We start from the raw sequence: 21,145 nt of genomic DNA on the forward strand, positions 1-21,145 counted from the left end.
GGCCTATTGAGCTAGAGCCACTACATCTGACGGCACCAAATTTGGACATGTAGCACGTATTTTATTAATAAATATGTGCACCCACGTGTCTAGGTCCTAGGGGTAGTAGGAAAGAAAAGGGTGCATTAGAGTGCATGGAATGGTAGGTGCATGGGTCATAAGCTAAGGGTAGGTGCAAATGGGAAGATGGACCTTGAGTGATCTCAAGGGACATTAATGAAGGGTATCCCCTTCATTGTGTTCATACATAGCATTCTCTCTAGCACCTTATATGCATCCGCAATCTCTCTCACCTTCTCGCACCTTGCATGTAGTTCTTGGTAGAAACAAGTACTCTCATGAAGGTGCTCTTCCCCCAGTGGAGGGCCCTCTTTGATACACTTGTGATACTAACAGCAATGTATGCAGCACTCTTCTAGGGAGGTGACCTCTCAACGACAGATTGGAAGAGATTTGAGAGATTGCAGGTGGTTATGGGTTCCCGAATGATCCAGAGTAAGCCCTCAATTCCCCATCAGATTATACAGGCAGAGGTCACCGTGACACCTTTCGAGATTGATGCTATCTTTAGACAATGACATATATTCCCAAGGTTTGGGCTCTACCTAGTTGGAGACTGTTAAGATTGGCACTAAGTCGTCGCGAGATGACTTGCAGGCAAATGGGTCAGTACAGCTTGGTATGCATGTGTTTTGAGATGGTTTGATAGCCAGGGGGTGTCTAGATGGATCGACTCTCACCTTTTCAGTACAGTCTGGAGTCATGATGCCTGTCCTTGCGTTGAAGCCCCCACCTAGGAGGACTTACCCGCAGCTCAAAGAGTCGACAATGGACTGATAAAGAGCTGCATATGGTGATGTCTCAGCCTCCTTTGGGATATCTTGAGCAAAGTGGGAGGTCTCGGGAGAGAAGTAGCATACTGCAACGAACAAATCCCGGCTGTCCATGTGTCGGATCCGGATCCAAAGAAATCTGGAGTGTGTATCTCTCTGCTCTACTGAGATGGTTCCCAAAAGGGTGGACCTATAAAGAACTCCTACTCCTTCTGATCCTCGCACTCCCCCTGTGTCCCTCGTCTCATCTCTGTAAGCAGACTCCCATGTGCACCCGTTGACTACTGGTAGTGGGCGCTCTAGACTCTGATGTGTCTTTGTATAAAAGACTATGTCACGACCTATATAGGATTCCGAGGAGCTCCCTGGTCTGAGTCTCAAAGACCCCGCCTCCCTATGTGGGAGGGGAGGTGGGTGCCCGACGGGTGCCTGTAAGTAGTTGTCCATCTTGAACCACCGCCCACTTCCCATCCTTGCGGGCCTGATCCCGCTGTTGTAACAGTGTGCGCCTCTCCTCAACCTGTAGGGGGGTGAGATCCTCATCCATGGAGATCGATGGCTGATCCCGTAAGAATGACCTACGTTGTAGAGCTGAGAGTCGTGCGTGAGCGCCATGGAATCGTATGATAAGGGGCTGCTCTTGGTTGGGGTCTCTCCCCACCCGCCATGCCCTGTGCTCAGCTACCCCCAGAGTAGTGGCCACAAATGTAGTCGCATCACTCATCGATGTAGCCTCAGTGCATGGGATGCCATGGTCTCTGATGTTGAGAGCCTTACTGGCTCTCTCCTGTTGCTCCATGAGAGTAGCCAAAACGGTTGCCTTCGCAGGTTCCCGTTTGGCCACATCGACCCATCTGGAAGTCTCCTCAATTACAGATTGCATGCTCGCAATCTGTGCCTCCACTACTAGGTACTCCTTGGGAGTGTCTCTATGGCTGTGACCTCTTGTTGGAGTTGTGAAATGTCCTGTCTGAACCTCTGAATAAGGGTACCCTGCTTGTGTGTGATACAAGCCTGTTCTTGGGCAAAGCGGGCCTGCTCCTGTGCGAAGGGGGTCAACTCCACCTCTCGTACTCGAATGCTGTGCACCTCCATCAAGAGGGACTCCCAGGCATCAGGTGGGGTGGCCCTAGAAAACTCGTGGATCGAAGGCGGCTAGTACAAATGAACGCGGATAGTGCTGGATGATGGGCGAAGCTAGATTGGGCTGAGTGGGAGATGACGGTGAAGAGTAGCTCTGGAGTGCGGGGGTAAGGCCAGATGAAGCAATGAAGGGTGGCTGCTTCAGGGGCAAGGGTGACAGGAATGAGGCGTACTCATAGTTGAGGCACCATAAGCTGTCCCTAATGATGGAGCTGCTGTAAGGCCTGACCCCTCCATGGATGGGGTGGATAGCGAAAAAGAAGCTGCTGTCAACAATGGTGATGATGATGTGAGAGCCGAGGTGGGAGCTGATGTGGAGGTGGATGCTGATGTAGAGGCTGATGTGGAGATTGCTTGCGTGGAAGCCCTGGTGGCTGCCTTTTGTGTGGCAGTGCTGTCCACCTGTAGGCCACTCCGATTGCTGCGTTTGTTGACATCCTCAAGCGTGAGTTGTTGCCTTTGTTGTTTATCCTCTTTTTTGTTGTTGGGTCTCTCTCTTTCCTCATCTCCTTTGTCTCCCTTCACCATTTCGGGGGTGGACTGAAGTGAGCTCCTGTTTTTTTATCCTAGTGGCAACACCTAAGTCCGTGGGCAGGTCGGGGGGCAAAGAGGTTGGGCCATTTCTTGGTTCTTGATTTCCGACAGGCTTGGAGCAAGATGCTGTGGCACAGAGAGCTGAGAGCTGCTTGGAGCTGAGAGCTGAAGTTGAGAGCTGAGGGGGGGGGACTGAGGGAGTAGAGCTGAGGGGTGGGACTGAGAGCTGAGGGGCGAGAGAAAGAAAGAAAGAAAGAAAGCTTATTAAAGTCTTCGGGAGACTGTGAAGGTCTATGAGACTAAAGATAACTGATACAATGAGCATAACGGTGGCGGTCTCAAAACGGACCAGCCAACCGTTTCTACAAAAAAGAGGTTATGAAGGACGCTGTGTCTAGTCTTGATACAAAAAATATGTGTCTACCTCCAGATGATACAAAAAAGAAGGGGGGGGCACCAAAAATGGGGCAGAGGGGGGAGATACAATATATATGTGCAGGTGGTGATCGTCAGAGACCAATCATAAAGGGGCCGTCAAATGGGAGGCCGGAAAAAACCCTGCGATAGATGATTGGCCTCTGACGTCATGTGGCCTAGTCGAGCTCGATCGTCGGGGGCGGCGGGTGGCCCTGTGGATGAGGGCAACAGTAACCCTGGTGGGGCGGGCAGAGGGCAGAGACGAGATGTCATGGACCCGGATGTGTGAGTCTGTCCGCTGGCGCAGTTGTCGTGGCTCTGGCTCTCGCTCACGTCCGCGTCGTCCCAGTGAAGCTTAGCTAGATCATTGCTTACATATCACAGATGAGGGTTTCATTGATCCACTAGGGTACACGCGGATCCACTTACCCCACTCATTGAGGATCTCTATTGGGCAGTTTCGGGTCTCTTCACATAGACTTCCTATAGAGAGCGGCAGGGCAGAGCGTCTACCTAGGGAGAGGTGCTTATGCACATTTTGCGATATGCAGGAGGTTGAGACAGAGGAGCACTTCATCTTCAGGTGTCCCATCTATTATGAGATCCGTAGGCATTTCTACTGTCTCTTCAGAGATAGTTATGGGGCCCTGTCCTGATTCCTTTCCTATCCAGATCAGAGATGCTTGGCAGGCTTCATTCATGAGGTAGTTAGGCACTGCGAGAGGATACTTCGATCACGGAGACAAGAGCAGACTTCTTCCTTGGCAGACCCCTCCCAGAGCTCTATCACGGAGTTCTTTCAGCCAGATCTCCTGGACCCCCTTGAGACGAGACCTCGACATGATCGGCACTCAAAGCCGGTGACTCGACAGCTCAGGCAGAGAGCTCAGGCAGAGGGTAGACGCACAGACTACACTCGGGGATATCGCCTCCATGTTCACCATCGGAACCCGTTTGATAGGGGTTACTGTAGCCCTTGTTAGGCGTAGAGCTATGACCAGGAGACGTCATAGGACCGCACCCTCGAGTGGCCGATAGCACTCTATCGCCGATTTCTTGCCTCCAGTGCCTCATCCACCTATGATGTCCTGATGAGGATGATGATGATGATGTGACTGATTTGTAGTTCGATCACCGACATGACTATGTTGTACTTAATACTTAGAAGTGTCATTCTGCATTATTTTTACATTATGCATCGGTGTGGATGCTTGTTTAGTAGCTCCACCCTCCCAGCTTGATTGTACCAGGGTTTCACAGTCTTATAGACCCATCGGTCTTCCGAAGACTTTAATAAACTTTTTTTCTTTCTTTCTTTCTCCTTGGAGTTGTAGTAGCTTTCTTTCCTTGATGTGTACCTTTGTCTCATAGCCCCGTGAGGGATTCTGCAGTCGTTACTCTCTCTCTCTCTCTCTCTGTGTCTCTCCTACTACAAGATTCGGGGACACTACCATTGTCTCTACCTAAAGGGGAGTGGCTTCGGTCCTTTGTCACGACTGATCCATTTCAATGACCAGGTCTGTATCGGGCTATATCTGATGGAGATGCGGCGACACAGGGAGGCACTTCTACGACAGATCAGAGAGCAGCAGGGGATGGTTAGACCACTACAGGACATAGAGGGTGACTAGGCACAGCGGCACGTCACAGACTTCTATACATTTGAGTCAGTCCCGCGGACATAGTGGAGTGGAGGAAGAGGAGCTAGCCGATATGAGAGCAGTTTGGATGAGCAGCCGGCACAGTACCACCGAGAGAGAGGCGCAGAGGCCACATGTGCGACAGAGAGCCCCTAGAGTACACTCTATTGAGGTTCGACCTATCACAGCTTTCCTTAAGGGAGACCGACAAAGACGAGGGGTCACTCTAGACATAGCCCCAAGAGTCTAGAGAGCGAGGAGACCACACCCCCCACCACAACGCGAGACAGCTCGACAGACGCAGATACAAGACATTTTTGCAGCCCACCTGAGAGACATCATTGTACCAGGCTTTGGTTTCATCCTAGCTCCTGGATAGATTGATTGATATGATTATGATTATGATTATGATTATGATTTTGTTAGCATAGACTAGTACTTAGCAAGGGTCCTAGCATACCTTTTGCTTCAGCCCACTGAGGATTGTATGAGTTCGCTTTTCTGTGCACTTTTTCCCATAGGCCCGCGAGGTCTCCCATGGATGTTAATATCTCTCTCTCTCTCTCTCTCTCTCTCTCTCTCTCTCTCTGTCTCTCTCGATAGTAAGGGAGGCAAGAAAATGGGCTGTATATAGAGATGGTAAAGTCATTATCCGCGAGAGACCAGCCAGAGAAGAGAAGGAAGATGGGGAGTTATGACGGTGTCGGACCAATGGGATGAATGCACATAATGAACACAAGATGGAAGACAGTCCAGAGAAGGACTGCCCACTGTGGCAGGATATACATGGGAGTCAGCCCACCAGAAGGAAATGAGGGGACACAGTGGAGTGCGTGGCTTCAGAGGAGTGGCCATCCTCTTCAGATCACATTTGAGACCCCTTATTTCAGTGGTTCGAAGAGAGGAACACGCGCGACACATGTGGGTTTGTGTCCAAATACCTAATGCCCGACCAATCTACATGGCAGTGTGCTACATTCCCCGAAATACATCACCTTATGCACACGCAGTCACTACGAAGGGACACATCCCATAGACGATACATGATGATCTCATTGAGTTCTCCAGACTAGGAGACAGCCTCCTTCTTGGTGACTTAAATGCACGCACAGGTGACAAGCAAGTGGGCCTACTTGACTTTACATCAGACTCTCTCATAGTACCAGAACTAGACACTGCAGAGCTTGAGACAGTGAGACACTCAGCGGATGCACCACACGTGACGGGATATGGCCGGCATCTACTTGACCTGGGGGCTATCCATGACCTAATCCTACAGATATGGCCATTATCTGGTGGGTTCACTAGTACAGTGGATTACCTACTCGGTCCCCTATCCTTCACCTCACGGGTACACGACTTCGTTGTGCCTCCTCCCGTGCTAGGTGCTAACCACTCATACCTATCGTTCAGTATCTCCACCACTAATGATCCGTGATAGCATGAGCACCTGTAGTCGCTCCACCCGTGCCCACTCCGTATTGGATAGATCTGGCCCCCAACAAGGGCTGCCATACATGCCCTCTGGGCGGACCAAGGAGTCAAATAGCAGCCCCTTGGTGTGTGGATCTTGGAAGTGTGAGCGGAAGCACTGCCTCTCTAGTCTGGCCAATGATGCGTATCCTTTGCCCAAGCGTGCCTGCATCGCGGGTCTCATAGTGAAGATGGGGGCCCGGAGAAGAAAACCCCTAGATATGTGTATGATGAAACTATCTCAACAGGTGACCCATCAAACGTGAACTGCTCCTAGCGCATGATGGCTTGAGATGTATTGAAGATCATAACCTTGGTTTTACCCAGGTTGACCTTCAAATATTGAAGTGCGTGAAGGTGTCTTTGAAGTCCCTCTGCAGAGGAAGACAGAAGGGCCACATCATCTGCATAAAGAAATATCCGGATCAACGTGCATGGGCAATGGGCTGAGGCGACGAGAGAGAAAGAAAGAAAGAAAGTTTATTAAAATCTTTAGAAGACCGATGGGTCTATGAGATTGTGATTATCCTGATACAAACAAACTGTCGGGGTGGAGCTACTAAATGAGCATATCACACCAATGCAGAATGCAAAAAGCTAGTTCTAGGTACTACATAGTCATGTCAGATTGATCGAGTACACATTAGTATCATCATCATCAGGTCATCAAGGTGGATAAGACAGCGGAGGCATGAAGTAGGCGATAGAGTGCTGTCGACTGCTCGTGGGCGTGGTCTTGTGTCCTCTCCTGGTCATAGCTTTGCGCCTAACAAGGGCTATAATGACCCCTGCCGGTCGAGCCCTGACTCTGAACAGAGAGGGGATATCCCCAAGTGTAATCTATGGGTCAACCCTCTGTTTGAGTTATCGTGTCATTGGGTCTGGATCCCGATCATGTCGAGGCCTCGTAGTATGGGGGGCCATATGCTCTGGTTGGAAGAACTCCAGGATCGAGCTCTGAGAAGAGTCTACCAAGGAGGAGGTTTGCTCCTGTCTCCGTGATCGAAGTATATGCTTGCGGTGCCTGACTGCCTCATGGATGAAAGCCACCAAGCAACTCTGGTCTCGATAGGAGAGAAATCGGGACAACATCCCAAAACTGTCTCTGAAGAGGCAGTAGAAGCATCCTCGAATCTCATAGTATACTGTACTCCTGAAAATGAAATGCTCCTCCGACTAGACCTCCTATATGTCACATAATGTACACATGCACTTCTCTCAGCGTAGACCCTCTGCATTGCCACTCTCAATGCGCAGTCTATGTGAAGAGATCCGAAATTGCCTAATAGAGATCCTCAGTGAGTGGGGTAAGTTGATCTGCGTATATCCTGGTGGGTCAATGAGACCCTCCTTTGTGATATGTAAACAATGATCCTTGTAGAAGCTGAGCTTCATTGGAAGCTCGCTCAGTCCCAACCATGTTCGGAATGTGTGTAGCTGTAAAAGATCCTCGTGGATGACCTGGTTGACCTTGTGTGACAGGAGAGGAGAAAACGGTGCATCAATGCTATACTGGAAGAGAGGGAGTCTATCCATGTGGAGCCCCAGCCGCTCAAACCATGCCTCTGAGCGTGCATACCAGCATCTCTCGTCACCTGTTGCTGATATTGCCATAGAAGAGAACAATGCTAGCCATGGTAATCTGCTGCGCCCAGAAGTGCAATCCCTGTACCCCCTGACCCGGTATAGGTAGGTGATAACCTGAAATACTGCATTCAGTTGTAGTGGGGATGACCCAAACTCAGCCTGAATGATTTGGTGAGGGACGTACGTCTTACCACAGATCATGGGCGATAACATGAGAACCTGTAGCCGCTCCACACGAGCCCACTGTATATCTGACAGATCCAGCCCTCAATAAGGGCTGCCGTACATCCCTGTTGTGGATGGACAAGGAGTCAAACAACAATCCCTTGTTCCGCGGATCTTGAAAGTGTGAGCGAAAGCACTGCCTCTCTAATTTGGCCAATGAAGCGTAACCCCTGCTTAGGTGGGCCTGCATCGCGGGTCTCATAGTGAAGATAGGTCCAGAGAAGACAACCCCAAGGTATGTATATGAAGAAACAATCTTTACAGGCGACCCGTGGAACGTGAACTGCTCTTGGTGCATAACGGCTCGAGATGTATTGAAATCATGACCTTGGTTTTACCAAGGTTGACCTTCAAATCATGGGACTCACAAAAGGACTGTAGTGCATCAAGGTGTCTCTGGAGGCCCTCTGTTGATGAAGACAAAAGTGCCACGTCATCTATATATAGCATATCCCGATCAGCGTGCTAGCAAGGGAGCATCCATCCCCTCCCAGTGTCTGGATAATTGTCTCAAGCTTGCCAATGTAGAGGCCAAATAGGGTGGGTAATAAAGGACGCTCTTGTTTGACCCCAATAGTGCTCATGATCTCATATGTCCACCCAGATCTTGCTTAGACTCTGCCTGAGACTCTCTCGTAAAGTGCCATGACGGCCCAAATGATTTCCTGGTCATACCCCAAGTCCTATAGACGCCGGAGGAGGCGGGCTTTGGAACCGTATCAAAGGCTTTGCGAAAATCCACAAAGCAATAATATACCCTTTGCTTCTGCGCCCGATGATACACCTGAGTGTGAGAATGTGATCGATGGTCCCATGATCGCCTCGCATCGCATCGCGTCAAGAGAGAGTCTCTATTAACGTCCATGGGAGAACAAGAGGTCTTTGGGACAATGTGAAAACCAACTAGTACATCAGCTTAGGGAGGGTCAGGGCAGCTCCCAAGAGTGCAAAGACAGCTCCATTTTATGTAAAGTACCTACGTGTTAATATAGATAAAACATATGTAGATATAGCTGGCCATACATCAGTTTAAGGCTGAGAGTCTTTTGCTTTTGATTTAAACTCTTTAATGAGTGCTACTCCTTCACGATAGCCTGCCCATTTACCGTTCTTCCTCGCAGCCCGAACCTTTGCTAATTCCTTTGCCTTATCCTTTAGTTGAGATCTTGTGAGTTTTTCGGCTATCCATATCTTAGTCCCTTTGAGCTTATGAGATTGTCATAGTACATCACATGACTTTACAACCTCGTCAATGACTCCTTACCAGATCCTTCCAAAACTTGAATTCTAGTTATGGCGTCTGCCAATTGCATCTTCAGCTCTCTCACTTGATCTTACAAGAAGCAAATCTGTTCATGATACCCGATAATTGGTTGGTCAAACCACCTCAATCATAGATATGCGCATACGGGGAAGGCGCCCTAGCTGCAACTGTGATGTATTAGAGGTTGCTGGAGTAGAGGGTGATTTTGAAGAGGAGGGTACCCCCTGGCTGAGCTAACCCCCTAGTTGAGCTGTGGGTTCAGCCCAACTAGGGGTTCCTAGTTGGTGAGGCTAGGCGGGGATAGGCTATTAGAGGTTGCTGGAGTAGAGGGTGATTTTGAAGAGGAGGGTACCCCCTGGCTGAGCTAACCCCCTAGTTGAGCTGTGGGTTCAGCCCAACTAGGGGTTCCTAGTTGGTGAGGCTAGGCGGGGATAGGCGGAGGGCTGGTGGGGCTAGGCAAGGGTAGGCGGAGCTGGGTAGGATTAGGCTGACGGCAGGCGGGGCTAGGTTGAGGGCTGGCAAGGCTAGGCGGGAGTGGGCGGAGGGCTGGCAAGGGTAGGCTGAGAGGCGGCGGGGTTAGAGAGAGAGAGAGAGAGAGAGAGAGAGAGAGAGAGAGCACATGCATATATGATATACATACATATTTAAATATTGTTAGAAATCAACCAACTGAGGGTACGCACAGCGGAAGACTGATAGAATAGCCCAAGAGCTCACATGGTGTGATGTGTGGAATCATAAACTTCTTAACTTTATGTGCTTCACATAGATGTATTGTGCAGACTAGCAAATAGACAGTGAACCATGCTAGATGTAGAATCCACCAAAAGAATATGTTTCTGTCCAAAACTATGGACACAATACAAAAGATAGATCCAAAGTCCCACCAGGATGTGGTCCTCTGACCTTACCAAAGAGATCTTCTACTAGCTGCTAGTACCTCTAGATCTCTGAGCCCGTGTCCTCCACCTCGAGCGTATGTAGACTCTCTGTCCAAAGACCTCAGCACCTTGCTGCCCTAGAAGACAGCCTAGGTTCCAGCCCTGTGTGAGCTCACTCTGCAGCAACACTTGCCCTTCCTTGCTTCCTGGATGTAGGCCCAAAGGTGAGGCTGGCGCTGCTCCTTCTGCTCCCTGAACTGCTGGCTTGCTAGATGAAGTTATGCTGCCCAAGGGGCCCCTTTTATAGGGGCTGGTAGCCCCCTATTTCCACTGACCAGCCTAGGGTCTGCTGGCCGACTTTTGCTGCTCCCACCGACCTGTGGGTTTCATAAAACTGTCCCCTCTAGGGCTCAAAACTAGGTCCTTTGGCCCACAAAACAAGGGCACTGGTCCTCACATCAAGGCAGGGGCCCAGCCCCTAGGTCTGCCCTATATAAGGTCTGGTTGGCTGGCTCCAATGTGTGCCTCAGTGTTCCTTACAGATCCGTATTGCTGCTGGCATCATCCGTGAGCTCATCGCCTTTGCTCTTGTGTTCCTGCTGCTGCCCTCTGCTCTGCTTTATGCTCTTGTAGGTCCTGCCTCCTCTCTTCTCTGGGCATATTCCCCACGTCTCCCTCCCCTACTCTCTCCTCATTTTGGGGCTTACAGATGGGGAGGAGACATTTCCAATATCCCCTCTCATCGACACATCTCAGTCCAATGCCAACATGTCGATGACGTTGCCCCAGCAACTCCCATAATAGAACCCTATGGAACAATTCAGCGTCAATCCCAGTTTTTCAACCAGCGGCTTCTGCTCCTCTAGGTTTGGTCCTACATAAGCAAACCATCCTGGTACATAGGTCCATCCATGGTAGCACCAGATGGCACCACCACCTTTAGTCACTTTCCCACCTTCGAACTCGAGCAATCCAGATGCCACCATCTTTCAGCTGCCCCCCTCGTAATGAGTGAACATCCTGGAGTCTTCTAGGCACCATGCTCTCAGGGTCTATTTCAACCCGTCCTTCCTCCGGCAAGGTCCGCAACCAAAGAACCATCTCGAGAAATGAAATCCCAAGAATATCTCCAGATAGATAACCTGGACCATGCACTCTCATTGAGCTCTCAAGCAGGTACTCTTCTGGCTTCAGTACACCTTGTCCATAATCACCTTCCAACAACTGCTTCCGAGATTTGAAGAAGCACCCACCCTTCCCCTTCTGCCTTTTAAGAATGCCTATTCCTTCCAATCTCGAATTACTTGAGGCACATGAAGATCAGATTCTCTCCATAGCATGCTATAAAGGCACGCATTAATGTCATCAAGTACATACCAGAACATCATACTCAAACCATGCACCTCAAGGAGGCAGATACCAATAACTAGTGTAACCTTGTAACGCCCCCTTTTGAATTACAGCAACATTTGAACCTGAAACCCAAGGGCACTCCATGGAATCCACCCTCGTGTCAGTATCAACAGCCACGCATCTGGAACTTGGAAGTCCAAGCACTCCATGCTGTCCTTCACCTTCACAAAGGTCTATGACTCCCCGTCGGCCCACATCTCAATGTCAGACATCTTCACAATGACTTCTAGGTCGGCATATTTGACCTCAGTAACAAATGGAGATAGTCACCAAGAACATCCAGGTACCCTTGTTCTTTCATCCTTTGTTCTCTGGGCATATGTCCTAGGTCTCCCTCCCCCATGCTCTCCTCATTTGGGGGCTTGCATATGGGGAGGTGACCTTTGTAATATATATATATATGTGTGTGTGTGAGAGAGAGAGAGAGAGAGAGAGGTGTGTGGAGTGTGTGAGTGATGACGAGCTCAGCCCCTCCCTCACCCATCCCTGTACCTTGCCCGCAGCCTGCTATTGCTGCTACGCCTGCATCTGTACCCCATTTGTTAGTCCCTGTACATCTTCCGTCTGCACTTGCCCCTTCCTTTGCCCTTGCGCAGGCCGTACCTACTGTACAGTCGTCCGTACAGGCTCCCCCCTCCGTACAGGTTCCTTTACCCGTTCTTTTTTCTTCTTTTGTACCTGCTCCCATGTCCGTACATCCAGATTCCGTACCAAATTCGTCTTCCCCTCTGTCACTGTAGCCTTTTGCTCTTCTCACGCCGAGTCTTGTACAGTCTTTTCCTGATGTCTCTTCCTCCCCTCTTCCTGCTGCTCCGATAGATGGTTCTTTCGTTTTCTCTGCTTTAGCCCCCCCTTCTGCCTCTGCTCATCTTGCACGTGTCTTCTTTCGGCGGAAGCATGGTGGTTTGCCTCCTTCCACCTTGGTTAAATCGGCAAAGTTGGATATCGCGGATGGTCCTTCGTCTTCCCTTCAATTGGACCTTCTTCGCCAGATGTGTTTTGCTTCTGTCACAGATGTTCCTTCATCGGGTTCACAGCTTGTTTGTTCTTTGGACTCTGCCCTTCTGGTTTTCGGTCTTTGACAGGCTCAGTAGTTTGGGGTCTGTCTCTACTTTATGGGCAGGGTTTTATTTGCAGCTTAACTTCGTCGTTGGGCTGAAGTTGCAGTGGGTCAAGATTGCCTTTCCTCCTTTGTCTTTCTGGGCAAAGGTTTTTATTATGCCCACTGCTCTTCGACTGATGTGGTGGAGCGACTTGTCAGTCGTGCTGGTATTCATGGGGCTGGTTTCTTTGCTTATGTGATGCCCTGGGATCCACTATTTGATCCATCTGTCTCTCTTCTGACTCACTGGCCGGTCTGGATTACCCTCAAAGCGTTGCCTTTGCCTCTTCTTCAGCATCTTCCTACTCTTGCAGCTTTTTTGGGGAGGCCTCTACATGTTTCGAGACAGGAGTTTTTGCATGCTACTCGCGATGTTCGCCTTTGTATTTTATGGGATATGATGCAGCCCGTGCCTCTACTCTGGATCTTGATTTGGGATTTGCTCATCCGATGCGCATTAGGTTGCATTTTGCCTCTTTTCCTATAGCATGTTATCGGTGCCGGCAGGTTGGTTTTTTTCACGTGCTTGCTCTTCGGCTTCCAAAACCACTCCTCCTGCTTCTTCTTCAACAGTAAAGTTTACTCTTCCTTCTCCGGTTTTCGCTAAGGCTTTATTGGATAAGCCTTCTTTTACTACTCCGAAGCATTACTAGAGGAAGGTAGAAAAATCACAGGTTAATCTTTCTCTTGTTGAAGAAGTTTAGGATCTGACTCCCGTTGAGCATCATCAGCCTCCTTCTCCTCTAGATATGGATGTGCCCCTTGCAGAGGGGATCATACAGGATGCTGCACATGCTCTTTCTCAGGTTGATCCTTGAAGTGAAGCTGAAATGCCGAGTCTTGCTTTATCAGATGCAGCTCTTTCGTCGGAGGATACAGATGTTGATCTAGCTCCTTTGCCTCTGATGCCTGTGCCAGAGTCTTCTTCTGTTTGGGATGCAGAAGGGCCTTTTTTACTGGAATCTTTTCATCCCATGTTACAACAGGTTTTTCACCTTGTGATTCATAAATTTCGGGTACCAGCCTATATCAAGAAGAATCACAAGGGCAAAAAACAGCTGGTTTTTATTGATGGTGTAGTTTCATCACTGCATCAGTTTTTACAGAGCAATAATTTGAAGCTGGAGGATGCTGTGTTTGATCCTGCTCCAGCTTGATATGTAACTGGCTGCCTCATGACTTTTGCTCTGAGGCTTTACTTGTAAATGTTTTTCTTGTACTTACTTGGTGGGTTTTTACCTCTTTTTGAGGTTTCCCACACAGAAATGTAAGATTTCACTTTAAAAAAAAAGTACGTATGTATGTATGTCTCTGTGTGTATGTGTGTGTGTGTGTGTGCGCGTGCGTGCACGTCCCTCCCCCCTCCCCTCCTCCCACATATATATATATCTACACACACACACACACACACACACACACACACATACACACATTTTGGGTAATACTTTATATTAATGCGTGGGAAAACTCAAAGAGAGGTGAAAACCCATCATAAGTACAAAAAAGAAAAGTACAAAAGGAACACTTGTCTAGAAGAGATAGGGAATGGAGTTAACAAAAAACCAAAAGCCAGAGGAGGAAAATGTGAATTTACACACACCCACACCCACACATTTTTTAAAAAAAAGTGAAAATTTCGTTGCTTTATATTACAAGAGAGCTTCCCAAAAAGGGAAACCTGGACAATACATCAACAAAAAATCTCAGTACAAGAAAGATATACATCAGAATCTATGTAGTGAGTTTGCAGACAATCAAAGAGAGATTGCTGTAAAGATCTGCGGGAAAAAAAGAAAGTGGATAACTGAGGATCACCAAAGACCCTATGATTGTGATCTAGAGTGGCCAGTATCTTACCCAAGTAAAAAACAAATCAAACTTCCGTCGCCGTGGATGAATGCCAAAGAGCCAAAAGAATTTTCCAAAAGCAACATTTGGAAAACGAGCTCTCAGATACTGTCCAATGATACCCAACAAATCACGAGTATGCGGACAAAGCTAGAAGAGATGAAGCACAGATTCCCACGGAGCATGACATCGCTGACAAACAGCAGGAGCAATATGTATGCGTGTCATAAGTTGCCTAGACAGGAAAACTCCCAACAAAACTCGCCACAAGAAAATCTGTTGTCGAAGAGGAACTTTCGAATCCCAAATATAGCATAGTCTCTTTTGCAGGTCGATGCATATGCCAAATCTGATTTGTTAGGTCCGAAGCCCAAGGTGAAGGCAACAGAACTTTATACAATGCCAATACCGTAATATGAGAGTGTCAGTGGAGAGGATGTGGACACAGAAGGCTGAATAGTCTAGTCTTGAAGTTTGTCTTCAATCTCGAGTGGAGGAATCGGCACAAAAAGCTGAAGCATAGAATCAATGGTATGCCACATAGGACGATAATGCATCCCCAGACCATATTTGCAGCTGCCAAAGGAAAAGAAAGGAGAGTACCATCATCATGGATGACATCTGCCACCGAATAAATACCTTTGAAAGTGAGAAAATAGGAGCGTCTAGGCTCCTGTGCCGTAAGAGGTGGATCAAAAGCTCTCAGCTCCCAAAGAGTTGCCTTGCATAAAATCACGACCATGCCATTCCAAATGGGAGAGAATCTGCTTCCAATCCAACACACACACACACACACGCACATGTATATATATTTACATATATATTTATATGTATGTGTGTATATGTGTGGTACACACACACACACACACACACACACACACACACTTTTTTTTTTGTGAAACCAGTAGCTATAAAATTAACATCACACAAACACACACACACACACATATGCGTGTACACACACACACAAAATACATTTTGAGAGCAAAAAAGGACAATGGTATTGAGAGTGTTAGGAGACAATGTGTTGGGTTATCAAGTTTGAGTTAGTGTCAAGGGACAAAATGTAGGCCAGACAAGGCATTAACGATAAAGTGTGAGAGAAAGGGTTAGAGGTGGGAAGCAATGGTGGAGGGGTTGTTAAGAGTTGGGAGCGGGTAGGGTGCCACTTCTCCGATGTGGACTATTGAAGCATTGGCTTGTCAAACTAGTAGTGAGAATTCCATTGCATATGAGTCATACAAGCAAGGCAACATCTATAGGCACAAAAAAGCAAAATTTGACAAAACTTGCTCTAACAATTTCTTGCTCAAGAAATTCTGGCTCTGATAATGGACTTCTGTTGGGTTTGGGTAACCCATGCGAGCAAAACACATTACTTGTAAAGCACTTCTATTGGAATGAAGTGAGACAACTTTGTTAGATAATGAATTACCGAATCATATACTCCTTGTGATTAATATTAAAACCATGGAAATTCCTTCTCATCCGCATGTAAGTATCTCCAATGGATTTACAAAGCTAGGTGGCCGCATCTGTTTTGTCTTACTCTATAAAACATTAATTAATTTTCTTTCTTACTTTTACAAAAAGAAATTACTTTTAAAAAAATCACTATTGATTGCAATAATTTAGATTGCACTGTTGATTCACTGTTGATTTTTGCAGCTGTGATTTGTAAACTGTTAATAATGTTTTTTTCCCATTTTTTGGTTACAAAAAGGCAAATCTAAATACTTGATTTATGAATCTTTATTCGTGGCACGTTGGTGTTTAATGTGAATATTTAAGCTTGTTGAAGTAATCTCTGAAGTTTCCATTAAACTGATTAAGTTAAATATCAGTAAGCAAAGCGTCTATTAGAAAGTGTGATTGCACAGTCAACCCATTTTTCCCACTTTTGCAGTTATTTTTGGTAGATTGTTAATAATATCGCTTTTTGCTTTTTTGGTTACAAAAGGCAAACAAAAGACTTGATTTGGGGCCGTTTGATACACTTGCGATTCGATTAAAGGGTGATGGACGGTGCTATGTTTCAACTGTAAGCTTGTTTTGCACTTGCTGGTCTTTATGAACCTTGTCTTTGTATTTTTATGGTATATATGCTACTAATGTAATTTGATAGTGTCCCCCCACCCATTTTTCTCTCCTACTCATTGTCAAAAAAATGCAAGAACAAAGGGATGGTTGTATTTTGTATAAGTGGATTTTCAAATTAGTTTTCTTAGGGTTCTAGCAGAAAATTGAAAACTGTCAACTTGTTGCGCGTGGTCCACAGAACATGTGGGAGTGTGTTTGTGTGTTCACACACGTTCATGTGAAAAGAGAGATAAAACAAGCCCAAAATCCCCAAATTTTCCCAATGCAATAGAATGATGGAGTCCTTCGGTAGCTGATAATATTGAAAATAGGTCCCAACAATGCAAAGAGGAAAACAAATACGAAACAAATCATAATTCCCTATAGAGCCTCTTTCAAAAGAATTACCTAGCCTAGGGGGAATCAAGCTCACTAGTTTGATTTATTGTACTAAAGGTTTGGAGAGTGGATATAGGGTAGAAAGGTTTTTGACAAGATGTTGAGTAGAAAGATGTTTGATCTTTCTTTTTGATCATTTATACTTGTCGATCCTTCTTGGAAATAAGACCAAAAAATGTAGAAGTGCTTTAATAACACAAGTAATTTTTTCTGCAATCCATTACACATATTGTGTGGTGTGCATGGTGATATGCATGGCATCATAGGCATGCGTACATGTATATAGAGGTTAGAAAGATGTCAGAACTTTCAGAGACCGCACAACTCTCTCTTTCGTCTTGCTCTCACCTAGGCTCATTTTTGCTAGGATTTAGTAATTGATTTTGGTGCATTTTCTTGATGAATGATTGCTTGTGGGACAACCACTAAATGCTAGGAGACAATGAGCCCTTGTACTGACCATTGTTGACTCCTAGTCATGGAGACCCATTGGTGAGCTGTCTCCTGTCTTGAGCATCCTCAAAATTGTTAGTTTTCATCCATATCTCATCCATATCATACAATGAACTCATCCATGCTGTATCAGCATAGGTTGCTCCCCTCGTTCCTCTTGAATCAGCCCTTGTCCCTTTTGAGAGGGGTGTTGAAAGCTGCTGTCCTGCAGAGTTTATAACAACCACCTGGGGACTGCTCTGTGTGTAGTGACTATCTCTGATAGTCCCTATTCTTGACAATGCACTTATGATTGTTAAAAATGACAGCAAAACCTCTTCTCCCAAAAGAGGAAACAGACATAAAATTCGTTTTAATTGTTGGCACATAAAGGACATTTGGAAGCCATAAGTCAGCCCCATTGACTGATGACAACAAAATCCTTCCAAGTCCTTTCACAGGGTATGAATGATTTTTTGGCACAAAACGCTCTAGCCAACGGAAGTAGCCTGTAAATCAGTAACTAAATTCTTCTTGGAAGCCCCACAGCATCACTTACATTGAGTGAGGTAATCTCATGGTTGGCATCATAATTGCTGACCAAAGGACCAATTTTCAGCGCTGAAGCACCACCCTTGTTTGCCTCTAATCCTGCATTCAATGATGTGATGTCTAGGCTTCTTACAATAATGGCAATTACCCTTCTTTTTGGGCTGACATGCATTATCTGATATTTTTTCTTTTATGGCTGAGCTGAATTAGTCCTACACTGAGTGGCCACCAAAATGAGGCTTGTTTCTTGCCACAACGCTTGATACTCCCATCACACATATAAACATACATGTTCTTTCTTGTTGGTTCTTCTTGCAATAACAATTCCACTAGTTCCTGTACTACTACCCTTATGGATAGATTTAGAGAAGTATGAAAAGACAAATAAGACTGTGGCAATTAGTTCAGAGTAGTGGACACAAGCTCATCAATATTCAGCAAGTGTTCTCTAAGATCTTGGATCTTAGTCAAGATTTGACATCGAATCACTTTCCTACATCCTGACACTATTAAGCGGTCTTTTCAAATAACAAAACCTTGCCTCATCCTTTCCTTGTACATATTCTCCAAAGTATCCCAAGCTTCTTGGAAGTCTTGGAGGAATAGATTTGAGGTGTAATAAACCTTTTGACAGATGAGGCTGTGAGAGACGTAGCCTGGGCATCTCTGGCATCTTGTTTACTCTAATCTTGAGTAAGACGAGTACCCTACTAGGTGGATTACCTCTTTGCTAAGGTGTAGCAGGAACAACGATTGCATTTGCTGTCTGGACCTTGTCATCTGTGACAAAGCTCCAAAGACTCTTTGCAACTAATAGGTTTCTAATTCTGAGCCATCTCAGATGTATGCACAAGTAATTGCCCTAAAAAATTCACTTGCTGTGAATGCGATAGCACCAACAAAATTTCATGCCCCACGAGCTAATGCTTGGCCAAACTATGCACAAACAAACTGAATTCTGACTTTAGTTGAAAATAAAAGTTTCCTTGGCATGGTGGCCAACAAAGTGAGCAATTTGAGAACCAAAGTCCCAATTCTGAGGCCAAGAAAACTCCAAATGCGAGCAAGAAATCAATAAATCCTTACCAGAGATTATCCACAAGAATGGGTAGCAAATATCTCGATTGAACTGAGCTGGTTTCCAAGTGACAAACCTCTTGATTGAGGGCAGCAAGCCTGCACTTGCTAATTTTGAGCTCATGTCATGTCTGTAACAGAACTTTCAGTTGCAACCGAGGTCGACCACATCTGGAACTAAACTAGTTCAGCCAAAACAGGAAAACTTTGTGGACTGTTTGAGCAGAAACAGGCGTTTCCTGGACTGCTCCTACAATATCTGAAGCAGAGGGTTCACCCAAAGCTGGCCAAATCAGAACAGCAGCCAAAAACTGCTCTAAATCTGGCGACAAGGTCTGTTTTAGTGGTGGCCAGTAGCAAATCTGATGACAACAGCTCAAAATCAGAGTATCTCCTCCAAAAGATGACATCACGGCTTAGGAACCTCCCAAACTGGTCGGTCCCATCTAAACTCAATCACTAATTGTGGTTAGGGGGAAAGACATTAGATAAGGAGAAAATTTCCCTAACTCTTCTAACTAATTATTACATTGGCACTGCCTTAATATACTAATATTTCCAACAGTAAGCAAACTCAGTAAAGGAAGCTATTGGGTCCCAAGTTCAGGCTGGTCATGGACACAGGCTCACAGCATTCCAATAATAGCTTTATAACTCCCATTTTGATCATCAGTTTGGGAATGTTGCAACTGGGCTGGTAGGTTCTCAAATAGAGCAGTCAAAAAATGGCTCAAAAACTTGGGAGGCACTGTTAAGGTAATGGTCTTAGGGTAAGCCATAAAGAAGATTTGTCAAATAAAAAGCTTAGCAGTTTAAGGTGCTGTAATGTCCTTTCTACAAGAGATGAAATGTGCTTGCTTATTCATATTTTCTAGGATCGAATCATAACCCCCCCTCTTTTGGAATCCCGAAACAAAGTCCATGGTGATATGTTCCCATTTCTCAAAATGAATAGGAAGAGGCTTGAATAAGCTTGGCATCTTACCCAAATCACTCTTTACCTTTCCACATTGTCCTCGAATACCCCTATGGCCTGCATATTGTAGCTTAGTGATGATAAGTCTTTGACAAGTTTTGGGTATAGAGATATATTTACCCAACAAGAGATACCCTTCATTCAATGAATACCTTTCAAGTCCCTCATTTACTGCAACTGTAATTTCTAATATAATTCAGCATAGTCTGCATCGTGAAGGTAAGCTACCCTCATGCCTCCGATACTGTTTGCTTGAATTATGGAGATTATAATTACAGTAGGCTTGCAACTCAAGGCATCCACCACTACAACAATTCTAAATTTGTACGTTTGGATATATTCTAATCTTACAAAGGTATATGTTTACAGTAGGCTTGCAACTCAAGGCATCTACAACTACATTGTGCCTTCTAGATTCGTATTCCCAGTATAGGCTATCCAAAAGATTGAAGCTATTCAGCCTTTTAATTTGTCTAGTAGACATGATTATCTGAGACATGATTATCTGAGAGAAGAGGTGCCTTATGATTTGATGGTCTGCCTTCACTTGGATGCATACAAATATGCTTCCAAATTTTGAGAGCATGCACAATTGCCAAATAATGGTTTCTCATAAGTGTTATACTTCAATTCAGCTCCTTTAAGCATCCAACTTTCAAAGGCTATTCGATGACCTCGTTGCAAGAGGACCACTCGTATAAGTTCGCTCTTATTCAAATTGGAAAGAACGAAGCATTTACATTCAATACTACATATAAACAGTTTAGTACTAAATCAACTAGCATAATACTAAAGTAGTTGTATCAGAGAAAGGATGTATTTAGTACTAACTAGTACTAAGTAACTAGGGACTCCACTTGAGAATACTACAAGGAACTAGTTTAGTACTAAACCAAGATTGCTACCTTATGTACTAGTCAATCACCACTACCAAGTTCTGATTGAGGAGAGGTTAATGCTCACCAAAGTATTGGAAGAGTTGAGTATTTTCACAAATCAATATGTATTTACCTGCAATGATATATAAGAAATAGAAAACATAGAAAAAAGAAAATATTAACAATGAAATTGATTTAAAGGAAAAATTATAGAAATGCCATGCTAAGATAACAGGGACTGTTTGTCACTTACAGGATTGGTATTTATATAGATCATCAGGCTTGAAGACTTAAATTGGTCTTTATGAACAGTTAAAAATGGGCATTGAATGGGTGCAATGATTGCCTTCCTGAACACTTAAAATTGAGGGTTTTCCATGGGGGACAAAGCA

The 21,145-nt window shown here is 45.7% G+C and overlaps 1 protein-coding gene across 3 annotated transcripts in view; it reads left to right on the forward strand.

The window, feature by feature from the left end:
- The window catches only part of LOC147898518 (putative complex I intermediate-associated protein 30), a 59,336-nt gene that overhangs the window by 34,461 nt on the left and 3,730 nt on the right, over positions 1–21,145 (forward strand). For all 3 annotated transcript variants that reach the window (XM_087379386.1, XM_087379387.1, XM_087379388.1), the window contains one exon: positions 16,321–16,401. In XM_087379386.1, the coding sequence (XP_087235512.1) occupies positions 16,321–16,401 (81 nt within the window). The remainder of the gene's footprint in view (positions 1–16,320; positions 16,402–21,145) is intronic.

The sequence above is a fragment of the Dipteris shenzhenensis genome, chromosome 9, assembly GCF_047967505.1.
Source record: "Dipteris shenzhenensis isolate YYH24624 ecotype China chromosome 9, Dip_SZ_1.0, whole genome shotgun sequence".
Taxonomy (NCBI): domain Eukaryota; kingdom Viridiplantae; phylum Streptophyta; class Polypodiopsida; order Gleicheniales; family Dipteridaceae; genus Dipteris; species Dipteris shenzhenensis.